Source organism: Leopardus geoffroyi, chromosome D1, assembly GCF_018350155.1.
Source record: "Leopardus geoffroyi isolate Oge1 chromosome D1, O.geoffroyi_Oge1_pat1.0, whole genome shotgun sequence".
In the NCBI taxonomy this organism is placed as follows: domain Eukaryota; kingdom Metazoa; phylum Chordata; class Mammalia; order Carnivora; family Felidae; genus Leopardus; species Leopardus geoffroyi.
In genome coordinates, this window is record NC_059329.1 from 89,973,072 (window position 1) to 89,999,130 (window position 26,059).

Below are 26,059 nucleotides of genomic sequence, written 5' to 3' on the forward strand. Positions count from 1 at the left end.
CTCCATGCTGTCAGCACAGAGCCCGATGTGAGGCTCAAACCGGTGAACCATGAGATCATGACCTGAGCCAAAATCAAGGGTCGGATGCTCAACCAACTGAGCTACCCAGGCACCCCGTCCCACCTGTTTTTATAAATAAAATTTTATTGGAACACAGCCATGCCCTTTTGTGTATGAATTTTCCATGGCTGCTTTGCATTACAATGGCAAAGTTGAGTAGTTCTAGCAGACACAAAGGCAGAATGGTTAGCAAAGCCTTAAATATTTATTAACTGGCCCTTTACAGAAAACGTTAGCCTCCTCCTGCTGCGGAATTCTCTTATAACACTGTAGCACGTTGTACCTGTTTTCCCATGGGTGAGCATTTGGGTCATTTCTAATTTTTTTATTTTACACGCAGTGCTTCCGTAAACATTTTTGTTTTGTTCAGGATTCTCCTGGAGCGTGCAGTAAGCGAAATCACTGGGCTGTGGGGCATGTGCACCTTTTTACGGGCTGTGACTAAATTGGTCTCCAAGGTGGATCCACCAATTTGCGCTCCCACTGGTGGTCCCTGAGACCTTCTCTCCCTCCACATCCTTGCCAACAACCTGATCTTTTAAGACCGTAAGTTTGGCAAGTGTGCTGTGGTTAAAGCGGAGCTTTATTTATTTATTACCGATGACAGTCAACGTTTTTTCACATCGTTATTGACCATTTGCCATTCCTCTTGTGGGAACTGCCCGGTCGTTTCGCCCATTTTCATACTGAGTTGTTCGTCTTCTTCCTTTTGGGTTGTGAGAGATCTGCCTGAGATCTGCCTGTGTGAGCCTGCCTGATAGTCCTTTTGGCTGCATGGGTTAAACCCAGTCTGTGACTTGGTTGTCAGTCTGGATTCTTTCTCAGAGCTGTGTCTTAAGGGATAGTCCGTCTTCGTTCATCTTGAAGATACGTGTGGTCTGTGTATACGCCTAACACGCACGTGTATGTAATGTGTCTGTGCGCATACATGTGCACACACGCACGTACAGATAGATGCCTTCTTTGCCATGGGAAGGTTTGCAGGGTTGCAGGGGTGTAAGGCTGACGGAAAGTGAGTGGATGCCGGCACCGTCAGCAAGGTTGACTCAGCACAGACTCCCCTACCAGAGCCTTCACGTACGTGTGCAGAGCCCCATCTTGGAGTGATTACAGCGCCTTCCCGAGGCTGTCTGTCGGAGCAAGCTGATTGCTGCTGATGCCTCGGCTGCGGGCACGTGACCACGCGAGGTCCCAGGGAGGCTGAAGGCCACCACGGAGGGCTGCCGAAGGGTTTGGAAGGCTGCCTTCGACAGAAACCGAACGTGATTTGTGGTTTGGGCTTCCCCATTTTGGTTTTGGCTGAAATCAGACCTTGGTTTCACTCTGATCAAGTTGAACAGCTCTGTGGCCCACAGCGATTTAAATAATTAAAACTTAATATTTTCAGGCCAGACTGCTTTTATTTGACTTTACACTGGTCCATTATCTTTAAAACTGAGAGCCCTGGCTTCTTCCTCCCCTCTACCTCCTCTGACCTTTCAAGTCAAGCTTTCTGAGTTAAATAAAGATACTGGGGAAAAACAAAACAGAACAAAACAAAACAAAACAACCCTCTTCAGTCCTTCAGGTTTATGAAGCCCTGTGAAGTCTTCAGCCCTTGCAGCCTTGATCTGTGTATATCTTAACAATAGCTCAGTGAAGCGTGTGGGAAAGATGTATTACAAATGCCATCTTGCAGGGGCACCTGGGTGGCCCAGTCGGCTAAGCGTCCGACTTCGGCTCAGGTCACAATCTTGCGGTTCGTGGGTTCCAGCCCGGCATCAGGCTCTGTGGTGACAGCTCGGAGCCTGGAGCCTGCTTTGGATTCTGTGTGTGTGTTTCTTTCTCCCTCCCCCTCCCCACTCATGCTCTCTCTCTCTCCCAAAAAATGAATAAACATTAAAAAAGTGAAAAACAAAATGCCACCCCACAATTGAGGACCGCTGAAGGGCAGCACGGCTAACTTGCCCCTGACCCCATAGCAATCCCTGTGCTAGCCCCAGTGCCCCAACCTGGTGCTCTTCCCATCATGTGTGATGCAATTGTGGGCTTGGTTTAGTACCCCACATCTAGTATGACTCCTCCTCATCGTCACCAACATTGCCCGTGCAGGGAGGGCCTCACTCTCTGGACCGAGACAGACATGACTAAGGGAGTGTGTCTAATGTTCCCTGAGCGTTATGCTACGAGTCAGACTTTGCACCGCACGTTTTCTCACACACCATCTCATTTGGTGCACGAATTAATGCCGTAAGCAGGGCCGGCTTCAGGTCCTGTCTCCTGCACAGGTAGACAGGGCCCAGACTCCACTTGGAAGGGTACCATGCTTGCTCTTATCCCCTGCACTGCCTTCTTGAATTTTTAACTAATTTCTGAATAGTTGACCCCGAGTTTTCATTTTTCAATATTTTTGTTTTTTGTATTTTTTGAGCCAGAGAGCGAGAGGGAGGGGCAGAGGGAGAGGGAGGGACAGAATCCCAAATTGATGTGGGGCTCGATCTCACGGCTGTGAGATCATGACCTGAACTGAAATCAAGAGTCAGACATTTAACCGACTGAGCCCGACCCCACATTTTCAGTTTGCACTGGGCCCCACAAATTATGTAGCCAGTCCTGTCTATAGATAAACTGAGACTCCAAGAGTAATTTGCATAATATTACACGGCTAATAACTGGCAGAGCTAGGATTGGACGGATTTCTACTTTGCTACTTCATTTGTTGAAAATAGCAATGAGCCTTGTTTGAATTGCACTGCAGGGAACAGGGAAACAGGTAAATTGCATTGTACAAATACTGATTTTCTGTGGAGAATTGCTTGTGCGTTAAGTAGTTTTGTGTAGACCTCACGCTGGCTAGTACCACTCTTTTCCTTGAGGGGAGGGACAATACCTGTCATTTCTTTTGAGGTTCTGAAAGTGCCTAGACCAGGGAGCCTCACAGCGGTGCTGCTCAGGCTGACCGAGAAGGTTAATGGGCTTCTTGGATTGTAACGAAATTGAGACCTCTGAGTTTACCTTGGTAAGCCATAAAGATACATGAGGGATTAAGAGGCTTGTCCATAGTCACAGAACCAGAAGAATCCAGCCCAGCTCTTGGATCATGCCATCACTCCCTGGGTGGCAGGTGTTCAGGGATCCCCAACTCATCTCCTCCTGGCTTTGCTTATCTGTGTGTCTTATGGTACCAACCATTTCACTCTGACTTTCCCAGGAGATTCGGGTTTTGCCCCAGGCCCCTCAGAGGCAGCTGGCCAGCCTAGAGGTTAACCATGTGGAGTGAGTCATTGCCTCCTGGCCATGTTGGTACGTTATAGGGTACCGCCTGGTGACGTGGGAGAAGGAGCTATTAGAACAGGGCAGGGTAAGTGTTGTCCTGTCTTCCTCATTGGCTGGCCAGTTTCCCGGGATGGTCATTGAGTCCGCCATCTTGGAAGATGAGCTCACTGCTTCCTGAGCAGGACACACTCCTGGTTTGGGGGCTTCTCCAAGGGACTCGCTGGCCTCCCTGATGATCTGCTGTGTTCTCCCTTCACAGCCGCCAACCCTCTGCTTTGCTCCACCGCCCGCTACCACTGCAAGAATGGCCTCTGCATTGACAAGAGCTTCATTTGCGATGGGCAAAATAACTGTCAAGACAACAGCGACGAGGAAAGCTGTGAAAGCTCTCAAGGTAGGAAGCCTCCTAAGCTTTAAAAAACAATTGCGTTGCCATATACCACAGTTAACACTGAACAGAAAGAAACAACACCCATACCCCCTCCAAATACAACAGGCATGTTAGTTTTTACACTTTGCCTTGTGGCCCTTGTACATACGCTTTTAACCCTAATGCACCTACCATTTTGTATTTTGTGTTTCTCCTGTTTGGAGTATCGCATATACATTTTCTCTCCAAAACTGTAATTTGCCCCAGCTGCCTTGCATATGGTCAGGGTGCTCTACTGTGGTTTTCTACGTTGTTGCATGAGTTGGGGCCACCTGGATTGGTTTTTTTCCCATTGCATTACTTCTTTAGGCTGAATTCTGCAGAGCACAGTCCGTGGCTTACACCTCAATGTGCAGCTGTTTGAAACAATACTTCCTTTTCTTTACATGGTTGCTAACATTGTCTGCACATGTCAGTTTTATCTTCATATCCCGGGCATTCGCTGCTGTTCTGTTTTTTCCATTTTTGCTAATTTAGGAGTCCTAGAATGATAGCTCCCCAAATGCTTTAATTTGCATTTCTCTGATTATGAGCAAAGTCAACATTTTCCCCCGTGTGTTTGTTTACTACTTTGCTCCTGCTTGCGTGAATTGCCTGCTCCTATCAGGGTTTTTTTTGCTCTCGGAGCTGTTTTATAGAATCTGAAGAGATACAGTTGGGGGGATGGAAAGATGAGCTTTTAAGGGAGCCCAGAAGGACACAGCAAGGTCATATCCTCTGTTAAAACTGACCAGGTTCTTTTCTTTACTAATTGACTCTTTTCTTCAGTGATTAAAAGAATATATAAAGATTTAAAGATGTACATCCAAATTAAGGCATCCTAAGAAGTATGTATTTCTAATGTTATAAACTGGTGGGATCTGTATGCAATCACTACTTTTTTCACTTAATGTCAAGTTGCTGTGATTCACCTACATTGTTGCTTATCGGTAGACTTCATTTGTTGTGACTGTTACTCAGTATTCTGCTGTGTGTACCACAGTTTATAGATTTAATAAAATTATAAACTGGAAAGGCCAGAGAAAGGTGGCTAACTGCTTGGCTCATATGTTGGGAGGCAAGATGGACGGAGTAAGCTCTGTGAACTTACAGAGAGGCCAGTTTCAAAGTCCTAGCTTTTATTTTGGTTGGTGTTTATTATTATTAGGTGCAGGCCATTATTAAAAATGGATGAGTGAATGAATGAATGAATGAATGAATGGGTCAGGCGTAGCCCACTGGTGAGGGTAGGTCACACATCAAGGATTATAACCAATCCAAATCTGTGTACCTGAGGGTCCATAGACAAGAAAAGACAACATGTGTATCAACATAGATTTTGCCAAAATTGGTGCAGAGAACAGCTCTGGGAGGTGAGTCTTAGGTAGCATTACCCTCTGGTTGTCCTCATCCAGAAAAATTCCGTCCTTGAGTTTTTTCTTCACCAGTGGTTCTCAAAGTATAATCCTCAGACCAGCAGCATCTGCATCATGTGGGAACTCTGTGGAAACACAGAGCTCGGGCTGTGCCCTAACCAGCAGAATCAACCCGGGAAGTGGGCCCAGCAGTCTGTGTTTTAACAAGCCCTCCAAGTGATTCCAACACATGTTAAATCTGAGAACCACTGTTTTATACCAACTTTAGAGACGTTTCTAATCTTGCCATTTCCCTGGGAATTTCTAAACTGCTGATTGGATGGCAAGGTGTTTCTAGCCTTTACACAAAGTCAGATGTTTATAAACCAAAACTTACCAGTGTAACTCCTATGGCATCTGCCATCGGCAGCAATAGATACCACATAGGGGAATAGCGGTCACAAAGTGAAGGTATTAGCATAGATAGGAGGGATGGAAGAACATTTTCTGCAAATACTGTTTCTTATGTAGTTCGTTATGTGTTTATGTATCCTAGACTCACCTGTGGTGCCATGAGATGTTCAGCAAAACGACCCCTACCTCTAAAACTTGGAAATTAGGGAATTTGTCCTGGTGGGTTTGGGCAGCATCCCCCTACCCTCCACATGCTTATCCCTGCATTTTGCTGTAGCAGATTCTTGCTCGCCCTTAAGAACTGTCTCTGTGATGGCTGGGTGAAGTTTGTATTTCACATCCAGCTCCTTTCTCTCTCTCTGCCTTGTACTGTCATTGTTATAAACAGAGGTGGAGGGTGAGTCAGTGGTGAGACCCTTGCACACGAAGCCCAGCTCTTGGCAGATATGAAACTTGAAGCAGCATTCCTTAGACTCTCGGCTTTGTGCCCCCCTTACCCAAACAACACCCCTGTAGAATGTAAGCTCTGTTTGCATGTGCTCCCTGAAAACATGTCCCATCCGGGCACGGGTGACAGCTGTCAGGTGCCGTTTGGCATGACAGCCTCCGAGCCCGGGTGCTTTGCATTGTGGAAAGGCCCTTCTGCCAGTTACCAAAGAACAGGAAGAAGAAAAGTGTGCCTTTTTTGCCCCTCAAATGCCACCGATCCTACCTAGCTGCACAGCGCCCTTCCACATAGTGGATTCAATAAATTGTGTATGCTAGAAAAGATGTCTTTGTCGGGCGTTATGTTATGAAGCTGCGTTTAATTTGTCCCTTCTGTGCTATGACAGTGTATATATATTTAGATTATGTGAGTTCAAGTGTACACAGTCTATTAAAATAATAAGTATCACTACTGGTATTTAAATAGAGTGGGTGGGGGGGCGCCTGGGTGGCGCAGTCGGTTAAGCGTCCGACTTCAGCCAGGTCACGATCTCGCGGTCCGTGAGTTCGAGCCCCGCGTCGGGCTCTGGGCTGATGGCTCAGAGCCTGGAGCCTGTTTCCGATTCTGTGTCTCCCTCTCTCTCTGCCCCTCCCCCATTCATGCTCTGTCTCTCTCTGTCCCAAAAATAAATAAACGTTGAAAAAAAAAATTAAAAATAAATAAATAAATAAATAAATAAATAAATAAATAGAGTGGGTGGTTCTGTCATTCCCTCAATGGGAGTGCGCCCTGTAGTGACAGGGGACAAGAATCTGGACCTGCTGGCCCCTTAGCCGGTGTTCAGTTCTGTATTCCCACTATGATGTGAGCGTCTTTCCACTCCGGGTGTGATTCTAGTATCAGAGGGTGTGCGTGTCTCTATTGAGTGGCTTCTAAATGCGAACTGGCTACTAATTCCAGTGCGTGAACAAAGGAACGCCAGTGTTCTGGGGCTGGGGGAAAACCTGACTCAGACTGGGCTTTTGAGAGACCGTGCTTCATGCAGTGTCTTCCCGAAGAATGTCAGAGGCATCTTGACTCGACAAAATATGGTCTTACACGGCACGGGATTTGACCCATTGTCCTCTGAATAATGTGAACATTTATCGAGTCTTACCAAGCGCCAGATACTGTGCTAAGCACCTTCTGCACGCGAGCTCATTTAGTCAGAATACATCCTCTCTGCTCCGGCGGGGCTTCCAGACCTTGAAAAATGTGTCTTTGCTCTCACTCGGTGTGGGAAAGAAAATTATATTTTATAATGTTTATTTTGATGGAGTGGAGAGGACTGGCCCTAAGACAGGAAATATGGTGCTTGAAATACTTTTCTTCCGACTTGATGAGGGTATGAAAAAAGTCGTGTCTCCACTTGAGAGACACCAGCTGTGTGTGCCTCTCCTCCCTGTCTTGCTCATCCCAATTTAGTTCCCTCCTCTATCCTTGCCTTTGAAACCAACAACAAACTGTCAGAAATTGGAAGTGGGAGGGGACCGCGAAAGCGCAAACATGACCATGTACCTTTCTATTCCACCGGCGGTGGTGGTGGGGGGGGTGGGGTATTAGCCAAAGAACTCGGCGGTGGAGTCGATTTTTAATTGGGGATTTACTGATTGGAAACGTAGCCTGTATATCAGATCATTCCAAAAGCATAGCTTTGGAGCAGGCTCACATATGGCTTTTCTGCTTCTTAGGAACCCGTCTGAGAGTCCACAGTACTGCTGTGCACGTGTTGGGTGTGGCCAGCACTCAGGTAGCCTTAGATATGTTGGATTCAATCCTAATTGAGCGGATAGATTCTTTTCAACTTTGGATAAATGACTGACTGTGGCGGGCATCCTACAGTGATCCCTACCCCCTGGGGTTCATGCCCTGGTAGAGTGCCGTCCTTTGAATGCGATCTGGACCTTGTGACTTGCATGGTTTCTTTCCTTTTTTTTTTAATTGTGTCAAAATACTCGTAACATAAAATGTAGCACCTTAACATTTGTAAGTGTATAGTCCAAAGGTGTTGTGTATTCGCACTGTTGTGCAACCAAACTCCAGAACTTTACTATCTTGTAAAACTGAGACGCTGTACCCACAGACAACTCCCTGTTCTGCACTCCAGCCCCTGACAACTGCCATTCAACTTTTTGTGTCCATGCAGTTGACTACTCTAGATAACTCCTATGAGCGGAAGCATACAGTATTTGTCATTTTGTGACTGGTTTAGTTTTCTTAGCAAAATGTCCGTAAGAGTCATGCTATAGCGTGTGTCAGAATTTGCTTCCTTTTAATTAAAGCTGGATAATACTCCACTGTATGTCTGTACCACATTTTGTTCATACACGCACCTGTTGATGGACATTTGAGTTCCTTCCACGTTTTGGCTGTTGTGAAGAATGGCCGTTGGGAACATGGCTGTAGAAAGTGTGATTCAATTTTAGTAAAGAGAGTAGCAGCACAGTTGATCGAATGTCACTTCCGAGATTAGATTAGAAAAGATTTTGGCGTTCTGTGTACTCTCTCCTGCTGACGCCTGTGGAAGCTGGTTGCCATCTTTGGGCTGCCTCATGGATGGGCTCATGTGGCAAGGAACTGGGTAGGGCTCTGATCAGAGGCCAGGGCGGAGCTGAGGCCTGTCAGCGGCCACCTGAATGAGCTTGGAAGTGGATCTTCCGCTAGCCCAGCCCTGACCTGTCTGTGGCCTGGCGCACACCTTGATTGTGACCTTTAAGAGGTCTTGAGCCAGAGCTAAGCCACTCCTGGATTTTTTGACCCATGGAAACTGTCAGACAATAAATGTTTGGTTCCTTAAAATAAATTTTGGAGTAATTTATTGTACAATAATAAATAACTAATAAAATGAATACTTCCCGAGCGGGTCCCAGTTCTGATTGCTCTCATTGCAGAGAGCTTATGAAGACGTAGGTGTTGTTGAGCGGGTCAGACCTTTGAAGGGAGATCAGGCACACAGGAGATAGATATATACATGGATAAGCGTTGCTTTGCGCAGTAAGCATCAGGCACCGGTTTTAGCATTGTACCTTTATTTTCCCATCCAGTCTCACAAAATCCCTGTGAGAGCAGCTCCTCTCCCAGACACATGATCTCCATTTCTAGATGAAGAGCTCGAGAAGCACACAGGTTGTTCCGTGGCTGTGCCGCGTTCACATAGCAAGTAAATGGTGAAGCCAGGATGGGACGTGGATCGTCCAGCATACAGACTAACGTTCTTCGTGGTTCTTCATCGTCCCCTGACACTGCCTCCCTGTTATCACTCACCTGGGATCAGGAACTCCAGGTGATCAGTCCATGCCCGCCCTTGGCCCTCCTGTGAGCTCACGGGCAAGGTTGTGTGTGAAGGCTGGCATACCTTCCCTGTTTCCATACTCAGGTTTTCCTTTCAGTATGAAAGACTAATGATGCCTGTCCACCTTCCTGCTTGATGAGAAATGCTGGAGAGTTAAGCTCTTCTAAAAAAGCCACCAGTGCCAAGATAGCTAATTGAGTATTTTGGCAGTTGGGTTGCAGTTTCTTTATCTTGCCTGCTGTATCCTGGTGATAACGCTCAAGGAGAATTTGGAAAGCTGGTCGTGAGGTTTGGCACCTCCCCAGAAGCTAACAGTGACAGCTTTGTCCTGTTTTCTTCTGTAGGAGTGTGTGTTAGTGTGTGTGTGTGTGTGTGTGTGTGTGAGAGAGAGAGAGAGAGAGAGAGAGCGAGAAGGAGGGAGGGAAAAAGAGAGGGAGAGAGAGCAAGCAGTCCTTACTGGTGTTTTTTGTCAGTGGGAAGGTAATGGGGTACCTCCATGTGCCAGGCCTTGAGCCGCATACAGGGGATACAGTAATGGCCTTGGCCTCTCTTGAATTATGTCCTCCCCCCACCTAAAATTCATATATTGAAGTCCTAAACCCCAGGGCCTCAGGATGAGACCTTATTTGGAAATAGGGTCATTGCAGATGTGATTAGTTAAGATGAGGTCATACTGGAATCAGGTGGGCCTCTAATCTAATCTGACTGGTGTCCTTACAACATAAAGGGCACGGAGAACTCCATGTGAACATGAAAGCAGAAACGGGCTAATACATTTATGAGCCAAGGAACTCCAGACACAGCCAGCAAACCCACCAGATGTTAGGGGAGAGGCACAGCACAGATTCTCCCTCAGGCCCTCAGAGGGAGCCGACCCTGCCAACATCCAGCCTCCAGAACTGTGAGACAGTAGGTTTCTGTTGTTTATTTTAAAAAAAAATTTTTTTTAAACGTTTATTTATTTTTGAGACGGAGAGAGACACAGCATGAACGGGGGAGGGGCAGAGAGAGAGGGAGACACAGAATCTGAAACAGGCTCCAGGCTCTGAGCTGTCAGCAGAGAGCCCGACGCGGGGCTCGAACTCACGGACTGCGAGATCGTGACCTGAGCCGAAGTCGGACGCTCAACCGACTGAGCCACCCATGCACCCCAGATTTCTGTTGTTTAAACCATGTAGTGGGTGTTGTGAACAGCGGTCCTAGCAAACTAATACAGCCCCCAGGACGCCACCCTCAGGCAGGGCACAGCCGTGTGCCCAGTGCCACAGCGAGGGGATGGGAGCTGCCGGAGGGTGGCCAGAGCACGAAAGCAGGGTGAGAGCAGGGCCCGGGGAGAGGTGAAAGCACGCGGGGCACCGAGGGGACCGTGGGGGCTGAGCATGAACCCGTGGGGAGAGCTGCTGCTCTGCCTGCTCTTGGGGTCGTAGAGCCGTGCTTGGTTAATAGGACATCTCCCCGCTTGTATCTCGAGACGCTCCCCTCCCGTTCGTGGCGTACAGGCCTCATTAACCGTGTCTCCACAGCAGTCCTGGCCCTGGAGTCAGTGAGTCAGCACCCCTCCAGGGGTCTGACTGAGACCATCAGCACCCGTTTCCAGGCACCTCCCGACGACTGTGCTTGTGGCTTTCATCTGCCAAGCCTAATGCCACAGCCAGTCTAAACCCACCAGTGACCGGCTCCGGGCGGGAGCCGGAACCGGGGCTTCCAGTGAGGAAATATATAGCTGCAGGAAGGAGGAACTAGGGACAGGGACTGCGTCTTACCCCACCCTCTCAAATAAACACCTCAGAGAAAACCCTGTAGCTGCGGGAATCCGACACAATATAACCGAGTGATCCAACAGCCAAAGAGCATTTCTAGAGGAACCCGGAAGGCACGAGATTGGAAGAGTGCTAGTTTTTATTATCACTTTTCAAATACCAGTGGAAAAGAGCCTTATACATTTAAAAGCAAAAAAGAGCCTTCTAGGTTCAGGGGATCCAACCAAAAATGTCGCCAGCTCGAACTTGGTGGAGAGTGAGGATTTCCCACAAAACCGTTGGCCACCAAGTGGAGTCAAGGGCTGCGTCAGAGGGACCCTCAGAAAGACTCGTCCCCACGAAAGAACTCATTTGGTTTTGCTTAGAATAAAGCTGCTGGAGGTACTATTAACGGCAGGATTGCAGAAGCCTTTTTTCCACTTTTAATTTGAGAGTTTGAGAGCCCAGCGGGGCGAGGAAAGGCAGAAATGCCGAAGACACAGGAGGATGGGCAATGCTGCCTTTCTGTACCTGTGGAGTTTTCTTCCTAATAGTCGAGTGCGTCACGAAAGCTTCCTTTCCTTCAACCACTGCAGCGGGGGCTTGAGGATTTCTGAAATGTCCCTCGTTGAGAAGCAAGTCAGAGTGACCCTCCTCCCGAGACGGTAATTGCTTCCTGATCCCGCAGCCACCGTGGTAATCTTCAGAGCTGTTTCTTTAGGCCCTCCCATTGCTTACACACATCTCCCTCCTCTTGGCTCTCCTGGCTTCTGCCTCCATCTGTCCATCTGTCCCTCCCTCTCCCTGGCATGAGGCGCATCCAGCCTGGACACCTGAGGCTGTGGACAGAAGTTTCGGGGCAATGGGACCGCGTGTGGGGCTTCCTGCCTGTCTGCAAGTCTGCGTTGCAAGTTTTCTGAGCTGCTGCTTGATCATGCTGGGGCCGTTTATCTGTCCCGTCTGTGGACAGCTCCCCCCGCCCCGGGCCCCCGCCCAGCACCCTGTTAGTTTCCTGACTATTCCCAACACTCATTCACCCACACACTGTTTGCAGAGTGCCCCCTGTTGCCTGGCCTCACTCAGGTCCTGGAAGAAACACACAGCTAGATCCGATTAAAACTGCTCACGGTCTACAAGGGAGAAGCAGCGTGCCCTGCAGATAATTACCCAAAAGTGTGATAAATGCTGTCGCAGAGGAACGAGTAGCACGCTGTGGTGACACGAGGGGCATGACTGAGACAGTGGGCGAGGACAGTTTCCCTAGGGGAGTATGGATAAATACTCTTGAAGGATAAGTAAAAATGGAGCCAGAAACGAGCGCGAGGCCGGGCATCCTGCCGGAGCGGGTAGGGCAGGAGGAAAGTGTGCATGTGTGTGCATGTGGGGTGGGGGTGCATGGTGGGCTGAAACTGTCAGGGTGGGTTGGCACCGGCCGGTGGAGACCCACTCCCTACATGCCTCACTTGGAAGGTGGAGCCAGAGGAAGAAAACTAGGAGAAATGAGACGCTCAACCCCTGTAAGGGAAGTCACAGGAGGGGCTGATTCCGACTGCATACAGCCAGCATTGTGATTCTCCGTGGCTCCTGGTTGGCTTTGCTGACCCACCGGCAGGAAAAGCCTAACCGAGATTTGGGGATACTGTAAACGAGGTTGTGGAATAATCGATTCTGTGAATTCTCTTTGGGGAGGGCCGATGACCGTGGGCTGGGTGTTCCCCGTCTCCCACCCTTGACTAGTAGCTTGCACTTCCTTCCTGGGTTATGCAGTCCTGTAATTATCTTTCCCTTGTTAGCCCCAGTTTGGCTACCTGAGAACTCTTGGCCTGTGAAAAGTGGAAATGGGCTCTGATGTTACAGATTATCTTGTCACATTCCCCAGAGGCTCCCGGACCTCTTTCTCATTTCCTCCCTGTTGCTCTCTGAAGACTGCAGCCTATCAGTCTTTGGTTCTGGAATGCCCCAAAATGACATGTGGCCACGTTCTCGCTCCGTGAGTTCTTTTCCTGGAAATCGTGTCCCTTCTGTAATCACGTGAGCTGCTCAAATTTGCACCGGTAGTCAGCTTTTCTTGAAGGTCTTTGGCAGAGCACTTTGCTGTGAGGAGTCAAGATAATTCCTAGGAGCTTAATTTTCAGTTGAGAGAAAGACCAGGAATGCACAATCACCCCTTTGGCCAGCACTACCGACTTGAAAAATGTTGTGTTAATCCTTGCATTTAAAAGTATATATTAACGTGCTGTATGTTCTGGATACCAACGTACATCAGATATGTTCTATCAGCTGCCCCGTCCTCAGCTCCTTCCTGACTGCGTGCTCCACTTAAGACCTTTGGAAGGACGAGCCCTCCGTGCTCTGAGACTGTTCCCAACCACCTGAGCCACTGTAGACCCAATGAGGCACGGACACCTGACCCGAGGCCAGTCCGTTCATGGGCTGGCTGGCAGCAGATCAGAATGTCTCCCTCAAACTCAGACGCTCAGGGCGGAGTCAGCCTTAAGAGGCTGAGCAAATGTTTTGCTTTATCCCCCATCGCCCCCGGTTGTCAGCCCTGGTCCCCAGCCCTGGTCCGCGTGAGGCCCAAGGCCTCCATCTTTCAGTGAGTATCCCAGAGTAGACCTTCCCTTCCACGTGAGCTGACTCGACTGGACCACACGTGACGATAAGCGGCAGCCATTCACGGACTCATGGGAAGAGGTCGTTTCGTACTCAGACAAGTAGGAGGGAGTAGGAAGACGGGAGAGGCGGAGCAAAGAGGGAAAGGTGCAAATCCTTCGGGGACCTTTACGAGCCGTGCTGAGTGTTTCTTCTCTGATTTTTTCCACCGTGATGTTCTTAGTTTGGAAGACTTGAGGTGGCCCAGGGACTCCATATTAGTCAGGAGATGGGCTGATAACAGTGGCTAAAATAAGGTGGAAGTGATACTTTAAGTAAGTGCCTTAAATAAGACAAAGTCTCTCACATGTGACACCCCAGAGATGAGCAGTCTGGGCCGACTGGGAGCCCTGCCCTCTTTGGGGCTCCCGAGGCTGCTCCAGTGGCCACCATTTCCCAGACATCAGAAAGAAGAAAAGAAGGAGAAAACCAGGACAGGCCACTTCCTCTTTAAGGAGGTGACCCGAAAGCTGCACAGTGTCAGCTTTCTTCGTAAGCCAGTGACCTGAACTTAGTCACATGACCACACTGAGCTGCAAGAGAGTCTGAGGCATGTATTCTTTTTATTTTTTAATTTTTTAAATGTTTTTTTATTATTTTATTTATTATATGTTTATTTTTGAGAGAGAGAGAGAGGAGGGGGGGGGCACAAGTGGGGGAGGGACAGAGAGAGAGACACAGAATGTGAAGCAGGCTCTAGTCTCTGAGCTGTCAGTACAGAGCCTGATGCGGGGCTCGAACCCACGTACTCTGAGATCATAACCTGAGCCGAAATCGGATGCTTCACTGACTGAGCCCCCCAGGTGCCCTGCATGTATTCTTTATCGTTGTGGGTACGCCTGTGCCCAACTCAATCTCAGGAGTATATGTTCTGAGAGGCAGAAAAGGAGAGAATGGGGAATAATTAGCCTGTCTCTCCCCAGGCTCTTGTAAACTGAGCCAATAGACTGAGGTTGCTTTATGCCAATAGCGTGCCCTGTCGGGTTTTGGTACTGGCCACCACTCGACCACAGACTTCTCTGAGTGGCATTAATCACACCGCCTGAGAGAGGACACTCAGTGGGCGCTTCGCTTCCTGGGGCTCTCGGACGCAGTGGGACTGAGTATTCCTGCACTGGCCTCCCTCATTCCCAGATGCCTAATTGGAGAGGCACTTTACATATTTGCCCTTCTTTCGTGGACTCATTTATTATAAATGTGTTGTGACCCTTTGAGAGCCAAGCTTTTCCCTTAATCTTGGAGTTTGATCAAGGTGGTAGTTATTCTTCAGATGACAGGAACCTGACTTTTCACTTGCTTTTTCTGCAGAAGTCTCAGACCTGGCTCACTTGGCATCTGAAGGAAATCTCCAAGGACCGATGCTTTGTCCTCGCTAGCTGATTGGTTAGGCAGCCTTTCCCTTGTGGCTCAGAACCTTCTATTTATTTTCTTTCTAACTGTCTTGGTCTACTAGTGCCTGCCGGTTTCTCCCTTCTGGAAGTATGCCGTGTGTTAGGGAGGTGACCGTATGGTGCCCATGTCCCCACAGTACACATCCCTGTGCTTTTCACAGCCAATTACTTCTCCCTGTCTTTCTCCCGACCTCAGTGTGGCAGTGTGGCAGTGTGGCAGTTTTACTTTTTTTAATGTTTATTTATTTTGAAAGAGAGAGAGAGAGAGTGCGTGTGTGAACAGAGGAGGGGCAGAGAGAGGGAGAGAATCCCAAGCAGGCTCTGCACTGTCAGCACAGAGCCCGACGCGGGGTTCAAACTCACGAAACTGTGAGATCATGACCTGAGCTGAAACCAAGAGTCAGAGGCTTAACCGACTGAGCCACCTAGGGCGCCCATCAGTGTGGCAGTTTTAAAGTGTGTCCACAAATTCTTTGGCATTCTTCTCATCAAGAACTAGAGCCCGTGTCCCTTCCCCTGGAAACTTTTGTGACTATTTGACTAGTAGGGTAGAAGTGATGTTCTGTGATTTCCGCAGCTGGGAAGTAGAAGGCTATGTGGCTTCCTCCTTGCTTTCTGGAATAGTTTTATTGAAGGCTTCACCTACCGTATAAACGGTCCAGCTGCCCTCAGGCTGCCATACTGTGAGGAAGCCCAAACCAGTCTACAGGGAGAGACCATGGAGAGAGTGTCTGGGCAGCCCCCAGCGGCTTCTGCTGCTATGATCACAGTTATACGTGAGACCCCGAGGGAGAACTACTGCTCCTGTCCTGAATTCCTAACCCACAGAAACTGAGAGATAATACAGTGTCATCATGGTAAGTCATTAAACTTAGGGCCGACTTGTTACGCAGCAGTAGCTCCCTGGAACCCCGTGCCATCAGAGAGCATCTCCCTGAGCCATAATCTGCTCCCCGAGGTGGAGAAGCTGATGGGCCCAAATGCTTCGCTGGGCGCCTCATTTCCCAAGAGAGCCCTCACGTGGTCCTTGTGTTCCTGGGTGCCCTCAGACATGGTGTTGCACACGCAGGCCAGAAAGGCTGCCAGCCGCCAGACTCTGCTGTGTCATGTCTGCGTCACACGAAGCTATTCCTGGTCACCCCACGGACACATCCCCCGAGTGTGATCACACTTCACTTGTGATCCTTGGAGGCCGTGTAGGATGCTTCTCACAGAGGCTGAGCCCAAATCCCTGCCCATAGAGACCTGGAGGAGCTTTAGTTTCCCTGGCCAGCCCTGTGCTAGGCACGGAGGAGACAGAGGAGAACATTCGATGGGAGAAGGTTAAAAAACAACAGCAGCAATAATCCATGAGGCTTTGGTTATGAATGTTAGGAGCAAGCTGAATTTCAAGACCTTTCTGTCCCCTTAGCGACCGTATCAGACATAGTCATAGTACAACACATCAAGATCTCAGACTTTGCTTGAGGTCAGATAGCAGCTCTACCGGCTAGGAGCTCGGTGGCTTTGGGCAACTTATTTAACCACTCTGAGCCTCTTCAACACCAAGATGACAAGGCCGGCCTCCAGGATCGCTGGAAGGAAAAGTGAGAGAAGGCTGCCGAGCACTTAGGCCAGAGCAGGTACTCCTGAGTATGGATTCCATTCCCCATGGGTCAGCGCTTCCTCTGTATAACCAACAACCACCGCAGCTACCTGCCCGAGCCTTTTCCTCTTTGGAGGAACACTAAATGTAAAAGAATCAGGTGAGCCCTCCAGGGTACTCTGTCTCTGCCAACTAACAAGGTTTTTTCTCCTTCCTGCCTACCAGCAGGGAGCCAGGCCACAGGCTTGGTTCCATCTGGCACCTTGCTTCCTGGCCTGACAAAAGTGGAAATAGCAGTGGAACATTCCGGAGTGTGAACGTTCAGATATAGGCGGGAGGCGGAGCGGACCTTCTACCAGCTCGGCAGGGATGAGAAATGCTCAGGAGGGACCCATGTTGTCTAAAGAGTCTCCATAATAACTTGTCTGGTTACGTCCTTGGAGAGACGATCTTCTTGGTAAATAACAGAGGTGAATCTCACATCGGCCTTTGTTCACTCGGCAAATATTACAAAATGTTAGGTACCTAGAATGCATCACTGAGTCAGAAAGGCCCCTGCGTTATGTGGTTCTCTCCATTTCTAGGGACCAGCACCAGTCTAAAAGCTGTGTGTAAATCTCGATTCGTTTGGAGGGAATTACTTCGATTATTCGTGTGGAGGAACCGAGATTTGCCTTCTGTTTGCAAGAGTAATCTTTTAGAGCAGAAGTGGTGAGGTAGAATCTGGAAGAAAAGGGAGAAAAATGTCTCTGGAGTCACTGATCATCCATTCCAGACAATCACACTCTGAGACATTTGGAAAAGACACCTCAGACTAATTTATGGTGTGTTTTCTATTAGAATTGCAAAATTCGCACAGAGGGTGTTAAAAGTGTGGCTTCACATCCTATTTAATACGCACTCTATTTAAAACTGGGATATGAACTGAAACATGGAATGAAAGCTAGAAGGCTATACTAATTTGCTGGTTTCTGAACCTAACTAAGCATGGTTCTGCTTCTGTCTTTTTTGGTTTCCATCATTGTTCCTTATTATTTTTCATTAAAAGCACGTTGTGTACACTTTGAAAGATCAGGGGCCCCGAGTTTGTTCTCGGCCCTCTCTTTTCCCAGTGTATCCCCGACCAAAGGATTTTTGTATATATTCTCCACACAAGTCCTTTGTCAGTCCTGTGCTTTGCCTGTATTTTCTCCCATCCTGTGGATTGTCTTTTCCACCTTCTTAATAGCCTCTTCTATCGCGTAAAAGTTTTTAATTTTGGCGAAGTCTAATTCGTGTCTTTTCTTTTGCTGTTGTCACATTTGGTTTCATATTTAGTAAATCATTGCCTAATCCAAGGTGCCAAAGATTTACTTCTACTTTTTTCCCTAAGAGATGTATTATCCTGGCTCTTACATTTAGGTCTCTGATGGATCTTGAGTCCATTTTTATGTGCGGTGTGAGGGAGGGGTCTAATATTCGTTTGCATGTGAACATTCAGCTGTCCCAGCCCCTTTTGTTGAAAAGAATGTTCTTCTTTCATTGAAATTGTCTCTGTACCCTTGTCTGCTTTGTTTTTAATAAATAGACTACCCTAGACTCCCTCAGCTATATTTCTAGCCTGGGGACAAATTCACAAGTAGCATACAACTGTCCCTGCCTTCTAGGGATTTATATTCAGAAAGAAGACAAAGCTGTGTGATGATACAGCAAATATTTTTTTCTAAGTGGTCAGATCCTTCCTCATTGGATGACTTGGTAATTGCACATTCTTCTCCTTCATAAAGGCAGTGCAGTCTCCTTCACCAGAATAGCATTTTTTACTCCACAGGTAATGATAGTTGTACTGAGCAGAAACTGTCACATGAGCGTTTGCTGTGTGTCAGGCACTTCTCTGAACACTCTGTATGCGTCATCCACTTAAACCTTGAGAACCCCATGGGGCAATAACTGTTATCCACATTTTGTCAATGAAGAAAATGAGACCCAGAGAGGTTAGTTAGTTTGCTGTGGGTCGGTTAGCTCATAGGTGAAGGGTCAGATTTGAATCCACCAGCCCAGCTCCAGACCCCAGTGCACACTCTGGCCATTTCAACAGTGAGGCCAAAGTGCCTCTCTCGTTCACTGCCCCATCCCCGTTGCCCAGCACTCAGTTGGCACTCAGTAACCGCTTGTTGAATACACAGTGGGATGAAATGAATAAACGACTTGAGGAACAATCCGGACAGAAGAGCAGTGGCCAAGGGAAGGGAGGATTGATTTGTGGGAGCAGATCAGAGGATTGACATCCATACAGTTGGCCTCAGTGAGAATGATGCCCAAGCCAGTGGTGCCCTGAGGGAGAAGAATCAGCTCGCTTTGGGAGTAGGGAAGGGGGAGCGATGGGCGGTGCAGTGAAGAGCCACGGAGTTGCAGCCAGTGCAACGATCTGCATAGGAAGAGTATAGAAATGCTATCGAGTAAGCACATACACCCAGGCATCCACCACCGCCGTGTAAAGGGTGCAGGCCGGGGAGCCCGTGCCCTGGGGCTGCACGGCAGACCAGCAAGGCCTCGCCTGGGATCAGCGGGACCTCGATGGCTCTGAGGAGGTGGTGTGGCATGCCTGTCACTTTATTGTCGTTCTGGGAAGAAATTGCTTGTGAAATTCAGGAGACGTGGTGTCCCCCAGAAGTGTTCTGGCAGGGAGAGCGGGTTCTTGGGAAAGGGGAAAACTTGATGCGGTGTCACCGGTAAGTCAGGCGAGGAATGTTGAGCCCCTTTGCTTCTCTCACAGTCTGTGAGCCGAAAAATTGCCTCCAGCTCGCAGGGCGGAGGCCGTGCCGGCATGAGAGCGCAAAAAACCATGAATGAGACTGGCTTCCTTGAGAAGACAGTATCTGCCCCTGCCAACCTGTGAAGAGAGAGCAACAATCACCAGTCTTAGAGTAAACGCCCATGGTGTGCCGGGCACCGGGGCCTCACATTTTACACCTTACCGGAATCTACTGAAGAGGTTTCTCCTGCTATTATGATCCTCATTTTTCAAGGAAGGAAAATGAGGTTAAGGGCGATTGTGGGACTTGTATAAGGTCCTTGTGATGGTTGAAGGTGTGTGTCCCTTCGGCCGGGCTAAGGGTCTGGGTGTGTCTGTGCAGGCTGTTTCTGGAAGACATTAGCATTTGGCTTAGTAGAGTGAGTAAAGCAGATAGCCTTTCCCAGTGCTGGTGGGTCTCATCCAACTTATTGAGGACAAAAAGGCAGAGGGAGGGCAAATTCATTCTCTCTGGTTAAGCCAGGACGTCCTTCAGACTTTAGGACATTGGTGCTCCCAGTCCTTGGGCCTTTGGACTCAGACAAGGACTTCCTCCACCGGCTCCCTGATTCTCAGACATTTGGGTTTGGACTCGAATTATACCACCAATTTCCCTGGGCCTCCAGCCTGCAGAGGACAGATCATGGGACTTTTCAGCCTCCATAATCATCTGAGCCAATTCTTCATAGTAAATATCTGTCTATCCATCTATGTATCTATGTATCTATCTATCTAGTCTCCTTTTGGTTCTGTTCCTCTAGAGAACCCTGGCTGTACAATCATCCAGTAAATGGCAGAGCCAGGATTTGAACCCACACTCTTGTGACCTACCTAAAAGCCAAAGTTCTTAACTGCTACAGTCTAAAGACACAGTCCCTGCCCCCCAGGATCTTGCCATTTGGTTTGGGTGACCGAGTTAACAAATAGAAAACAAGTCAGGGTGTGCGGTGTGCCCAAGGGAACAAGTGAGGGTATCTGGATGAAGCGCTTGGAGATGCTGTCCAAGACAGAGCTGTGGTCCAGAAAATGGTGGCTCAGCGTTTGGGAGAGAATAGAGAGGGCTTGCTCTATGCATTTAAGAGTTAAGAACTGATGAAGTAGCCTCTCCAAGACTCTGTTTTCTCCTTTGTAAAATGAGGACATGACCCATCTCCCCATTTATTTGACTATCCCGTGAAACAACGTTGTCAAGAACTTAGCGGAGGGCTTGGCATGTAAGAAGCATTCAGAAGATAGTGGCTGCTGGTATTCATTGCTGCTGTATTATTACTGCCGTCGTTATTGCTATACAAGCATGTCTTAGGTGCTTGACCACCCAGGGGAGAGGAGTAAGACCCAGCCCCAGCCCTGGAGGAGCTTAGAGGTTAGGGAAGGAGGTAAGCAAGTGAACAGATCATTCCCACATTGCCTGTTTCTTTTTCTGTGCACTCCCCGCTCCCAGATTGTAAGTACTCAAGGCGACACTGTCAGACGAGTAACCGTCCGTATCTTAAAATGTAACGTGATATGCACAACATGAGAGTCCTGCCTGGCCTGCTGTTTGGGAGGGCGTGGCTGATGTAGGCCAGGCTCACCTCCTCCCTGCAAGCTGGGTTCAGGGTTGCTCTATCTGTTTCTCTTTCTTCTGGGAGAAATGGGCCCCCCAGGGCATGTCTTTCTCATGGAAAAGTCCATGCCCAGCTGCACAAGCACATTTCAAGCCTCTGCTCAAGGCATAATCTGTGGCCCCGTTGGCCAGAATAAATCACATGACCAAGCACAAGGTCAGTGGGGCGGGCTTTATACTGTGCCTCTAGAGAGCAAAACTGCAGGGTTACAGGGCCAAGGGCAATGGGTGTGGGAAAAGGCGAAGAATGGGGAGCGGCAGCGTGTTTCACACTGAAGTTTGGAGTGGAGGTAGGTTCTGGCCACAGATGTCCGTCCTTGACCCGTCAGATGTCTTGAATTCCAGGATATTTGCCCGGCTGTGGCAAGGCACCTCCCTCCCCACCTTGACACTCTGTGCCAACCATCCAAACTCCTAAAGCCCTGTGGCGGTCATAGAGCCGAACTCTGGCTCCAGCCAGCACTGGCTTTTATTGAGTCTGCCTCTGACTCATTATTTACACAGACTGTAAAATAAAGCTTAACTCAAAATTACTGTAAGTCAGTGCATCCGAGTGAAGCCGGCAGCTGGACCTTCACAGTTGAAAGCAGACTAAATAAAGGGGGGAGGGAATTAAAAAAAAAAAAAAAGCTGCAAATAAAATGTCAGGGAATGCTTAATTATATAAAGGTTATGCGCCTGCCTGCATAATTGTCTAAAGGGGCTGATGGCAACAGCTGGCAGAAGAAGCTGGGCTTCAGTTCTATTTATGTGTTTATCTGGTGCCTGTCACCAGAATGGCTATGAGCAGTATTGATCTCAAATTAATTTTGCCTCATTTCTTCTCTTTCTTGGCTCTACCCTTACTACTCCTTCCCCCGATAAAATAGGAAACTTACTGGGTGCGTGGCAGAAATTTGGGGTTTGAGGAGCAGAGTCCGCCAGCAGGACGCAGACAAGCTCTTATGTGCCAAGCACTAGCCTACGTGTTTTTTTGCATGTATAACCGACTCTTCTGATACTCACAACAACCCTGTGAAGTAGGTGTTGTTATAATTCCTGTCTTACAGAGGGTACCTAGTGGTGCCCGGAGGGGGTTACTAGACCGAAAGAGTGCCACAGTTTGGGGGCGCTTGGTGAGTTACTTAACCACAGCCCGCTGACCGGCATCTGCAGGGTGGTATTTTGGGAGTTCTCTCACCTTACTCGGGGTGAAATCCAAACTCTACCAAGATTACAATGCTTGAACATCCCGGCTCCCAAGTGGTCTCCAATCACATCTTCTGTCCGCTGGTCCAAGCCACACGGGTCTCTTTTCCCTTCCTTAGACATGCCAAGCTCCTATCTATCCAAGGGCCTTTGCAGGTGCTACTTCCTCTGCCTAGAACTCTGTGCCTGTGGGGACCACGGCTTCCCTGGCCACCCTCTCTAAGCAGGCTGTCCTCCCTTGGCTCTTTATATTCTTGATCACAGCATCCTGTGCCTTTCTTTGGCACAGTTCTTAGACTTGTTTACCAGCGGTTGCGGGTCTCCCTTCTGGTCTGCACTCTCTGTGCAAGCAGGGCCCAGACTCTGGAACACAGAGGCAGTAGAGTGCTTCCTGGGTTCAAATCCTGGCTCCACCATATGCCTTAGACTGTGTGACCTTAGGCCAATGACTATATCTTTCTGTTCTCTGTTTTTCCACTTGTAAATAGGGATGATAATAGAGTTGTTACGGTTAATGAGTTAACTAATCTGTAAAAATGCTTATAGGCCAGTGCCTGGTACCTAGTGAGTACTCAGTAAATGTCAGCTGCTAGAATTATCACCGTTATTCATTTATTATCATTAGCAGCACATAGTAGTCCATGTAAATTCTGTAAATCCTTTTGGTGGCATTGGGCAGCTGATTTTGTTGGTGGAGAACGGTCCTTTCGTGCTCACCCAGTGGGCAAAATGGTTCCAGGCCATGAGGAAAGTGAGGCTGGTGGTCCTGTTCCGTCCCCTCCTACAGCCCCATCAATCCAATGTTATGCGCATTCACTCCCCTTGGGAGGCATCTGATGGAAGAAGGCTTATGCTAGGACCCAACTGGGGAGAAAGGAGGCCATTTTGGAGCTGCTAAGCATCAGGTCAGACCATGCGCGGTGATCTGTGCACGCCATGACCCTCCTCACCTTTCACTTACACAGTCTATTTTGGAGGGTCCAGCCCCGTTTTTCAGTCTCGTCCTTGCCTTCTGCCTCTAAGGCTTCGGCAGCCCCCCCGGGATGCTTTAGCACCCTCCCCTGCCCTCCATTCCTTTCTTCTTCCCTCTGCTGGCCTCTGCTGCCTGCTCCTTCCACCCACCTCTGCTAGCTTCTCAGTCACACGGCATCTCCCTTCTTCGGTGCCTGTGCCTGCCGAGAGCGGGGTTTCCTTCCTCCCAGTGTAATTGCTTATCCTACCAAAATGCTCAGATCTCTTACTAAGGAGAGTAAGTTATCCCAGGGAGCCTGGTTCTCAGAGTGGTCAGGAAGAGGAAACTGGTCCCCAGAGGAAGCCAGCTGGCTATCGGCTGTGGCTTCGGGCCAAGGAGGTCCAGTGCCCAGGTCATCCACTGGGGCTGTCAGCCTTGTTTGGGTTTTCCAGTGGAAGCTCATTAACAGATCCAATAACAGGGTGCTGGGTGGTCTGAGCTGCCCTGGGGTTTTTGTACCCAGTGCTCCTGCTGTTATGTGCATGTCTGTGATTTTAATTTCCTTTTTAATTTCTGTTGAAAGGAAGAAAGAGCTCTATGGAATTATAATCTACAAAGGACCTATGTTGTAAGACCAGTGGGTGTCTTAAATGGCTAAGTAATTTACGTAACCACCCAGCATGAGACCCACTGCAGAGCGATGGATCCTGCGAGCTGGATTCTGTAAACAAAACTGTGCAGGACCAGCCTGAAGGAGAAGTCACGAAATGTGAGCGGGTGGTCCTCTCTGGTGGTGGATCACTGGGGACTTTTATGTCTGGCTGTAGATACGTTTCATTCTTTCACCCTGAGCACATTGCTTTTGTGTTTTGAAAGAAAGATGTACATTCAAAAATAAATAACACCGATGCCCCTGAACACTTGATCTTGTGAACTGAATATAGAAAGACTGGGAAAATGACTGTCAGAAGCTAAATATACAGGTTTTAAAGGCTATCTTTGTTTTATTATTTATTTATGTTAAGGAAATAGTAATATAATAAAGCTGCAGGTCTGCACTGGAGGTGGGATTGGTTGAACAGGGCTTTGAAAGAACATTGCTTATGAATAGTTTATTGTGAGAGGTAAAATCAGAAAATAAAATTGTACTCAAGAGGAACAGGTTTTTACCCTTACATTTTTAAATGCATATAGCAGGTGCTGTTTAACCCTGAGCTGGTTCCTTAAACTCTCTGTGTCTTAGTGGTTATTCTTAGAATGAAATGAATTAACATTTGCAAAACTTTTAGAACAGGACTGGGACATAGCAATGACTTAATAAAATGTTTGCTGCTGCTGTTTTACTCTTGTGATATTTTGGCTTTTGGCTACATTTTGAGCCTCCATGTTAGAAGTAGCAGGAGTGAAGTTACAATAGTGAATTAGGGAACACGGGTAGAGTTCTGAGCCACGGTGCTCAGTTCTTTATTTAGATCATCCCATTTGCTCCTCACATCTACTCTGTGCCATTTATTCTGTTATTATCTTCATGTTATAGATCAGGATGCGGGGGCTCAGAGAGGTTAAGCCACCTGCCCAAGATCACACAGCGTGTAAGACCGTGACCCTGGCTCCAAAGCTCATGCTGTGAGTCACTATGTTCCATCACCTTGTCTTGTATTTTGTGCCCAGGATACACACTTGTCTTTGCTTTCCCTGGCATTCCTCCCGTGGGTCAGAGTTCCTCCAGTCGAGGTGCTTTAATGCTCTCCCAAAGGGATGTGCCAGGAATTTCTCAATCTCTGCCCCCAAGGCAGAGATCAAGCCACCTCTTGGTGAATATATTCGAGAGGCAGGAACCACCCACATCGACTGATCTGATGGATCAGGCAGTGGGAGATTCATAACTCAAATGCTACCTATTGATGGCAGAGGGCTTTCAGAAATGTAAAGCAATTATATGACTTGCAATTAAACTTATAATGGGAATTGAAAGGTAAATCATTAATTTCCTGTTTGTAGTACAGTGTCCAGGCAAACAGTTCATCAGCATCTGTAAAAGTACCCACCCCGTCAGGGCCCAGTAAGAGGGGCTCCTCTGCTTCCTGTTAGCTGAGGGATGTCAGTCCATCTCACACATTTAACCACGAATTAGTCCGCCTAGCTCTGTGCTGGGTACTTCAAGTAAAGATTACTTAGCTGTCAAGTGCATGGATGCTCCTTTGGGGCCCTTGGATACAGATGCCAGAGGGCTCTAATGAAAGGCCATGGAAGCCTGTGGGCCACAGAAATTGGACTTTATCCCAAAGGCAAGGAGAATCCAAAGGGCAGAGGTCCAATCAGATTTGCTCTTAGTAAAACCACTCTGTTTGCAGAGCAGAGCAATGAAGGGCAGAGGCCAAGATTAATACAGAGAGACCTGGCTGGGAGACCACCCTTATTATCCAACAGGAGGCTGGTGGTGATCTGCCCCATGGAGGGAGGAGGGAAGAGGGCAGACTCCAGATATGTTAGAAATGTCGAAGTAACAGATCCCAGTTCTAGTTTTGATGTTTGGGAGGGACTTAGTGGGTCTTCCCACATATGAATGCCTGGGTCAACACGTGAGAAGGGAGAGAGGTTAATTTAGGAGAGTTATTGCAGGGGTGCCTGGCTGGCTCAGATGCTTAAACATCCGACTCTTGATTTCGGCTCAGGTCATGATCTCACAGTTGTGGGATCGAGCCCCGCATCAGATTCTGATAGCCTGGAGCCTTCCTGGGATTCTCTCTCTCTCCCTCTCTCTGTCCCTCCCTGACTCGTGTGTGTATGTGTGTGTGTGGGGGGGGGGGGGGGCGGGCTCACTCTCTCTTTCTCTTTCAAAATAAAATAAATAAATAAATAAATAAATAAATAAATAAATAAATAAAATAAACAAACATTAAAAGAAAGAAGAGTTATGGC

At 48.2% G+C, this 26,059-nt stretch overlaps 1 protein-coding gene across 5 annotated transcripts in view; it reads left to right on the plus strand.

The window, feature by feature from the left end:
• Window positions 1-26,059, plus strand: part of LDLRAD3 (low density lipoprotein receptor class A domain containing 3) — a 245,492-nt gene that overhangs the window by 126,607 nt on the left and 92,826 nt on the right. For all 5 annotated transcript variants that reach the window (XM_045484985.1, XM_045484990.1, XM_045484987.1 and 2 more), the window contains one exon: window positions 3,575-3,709. In XM_045484985.1, coding sequence (XP_045340941.1) covers window positions 3,575-3,709 — 135 coding nt within the window. The remainder of the gene's footprint in view (window positions 1-3,574; window positions 3,710-26,059) is intronic.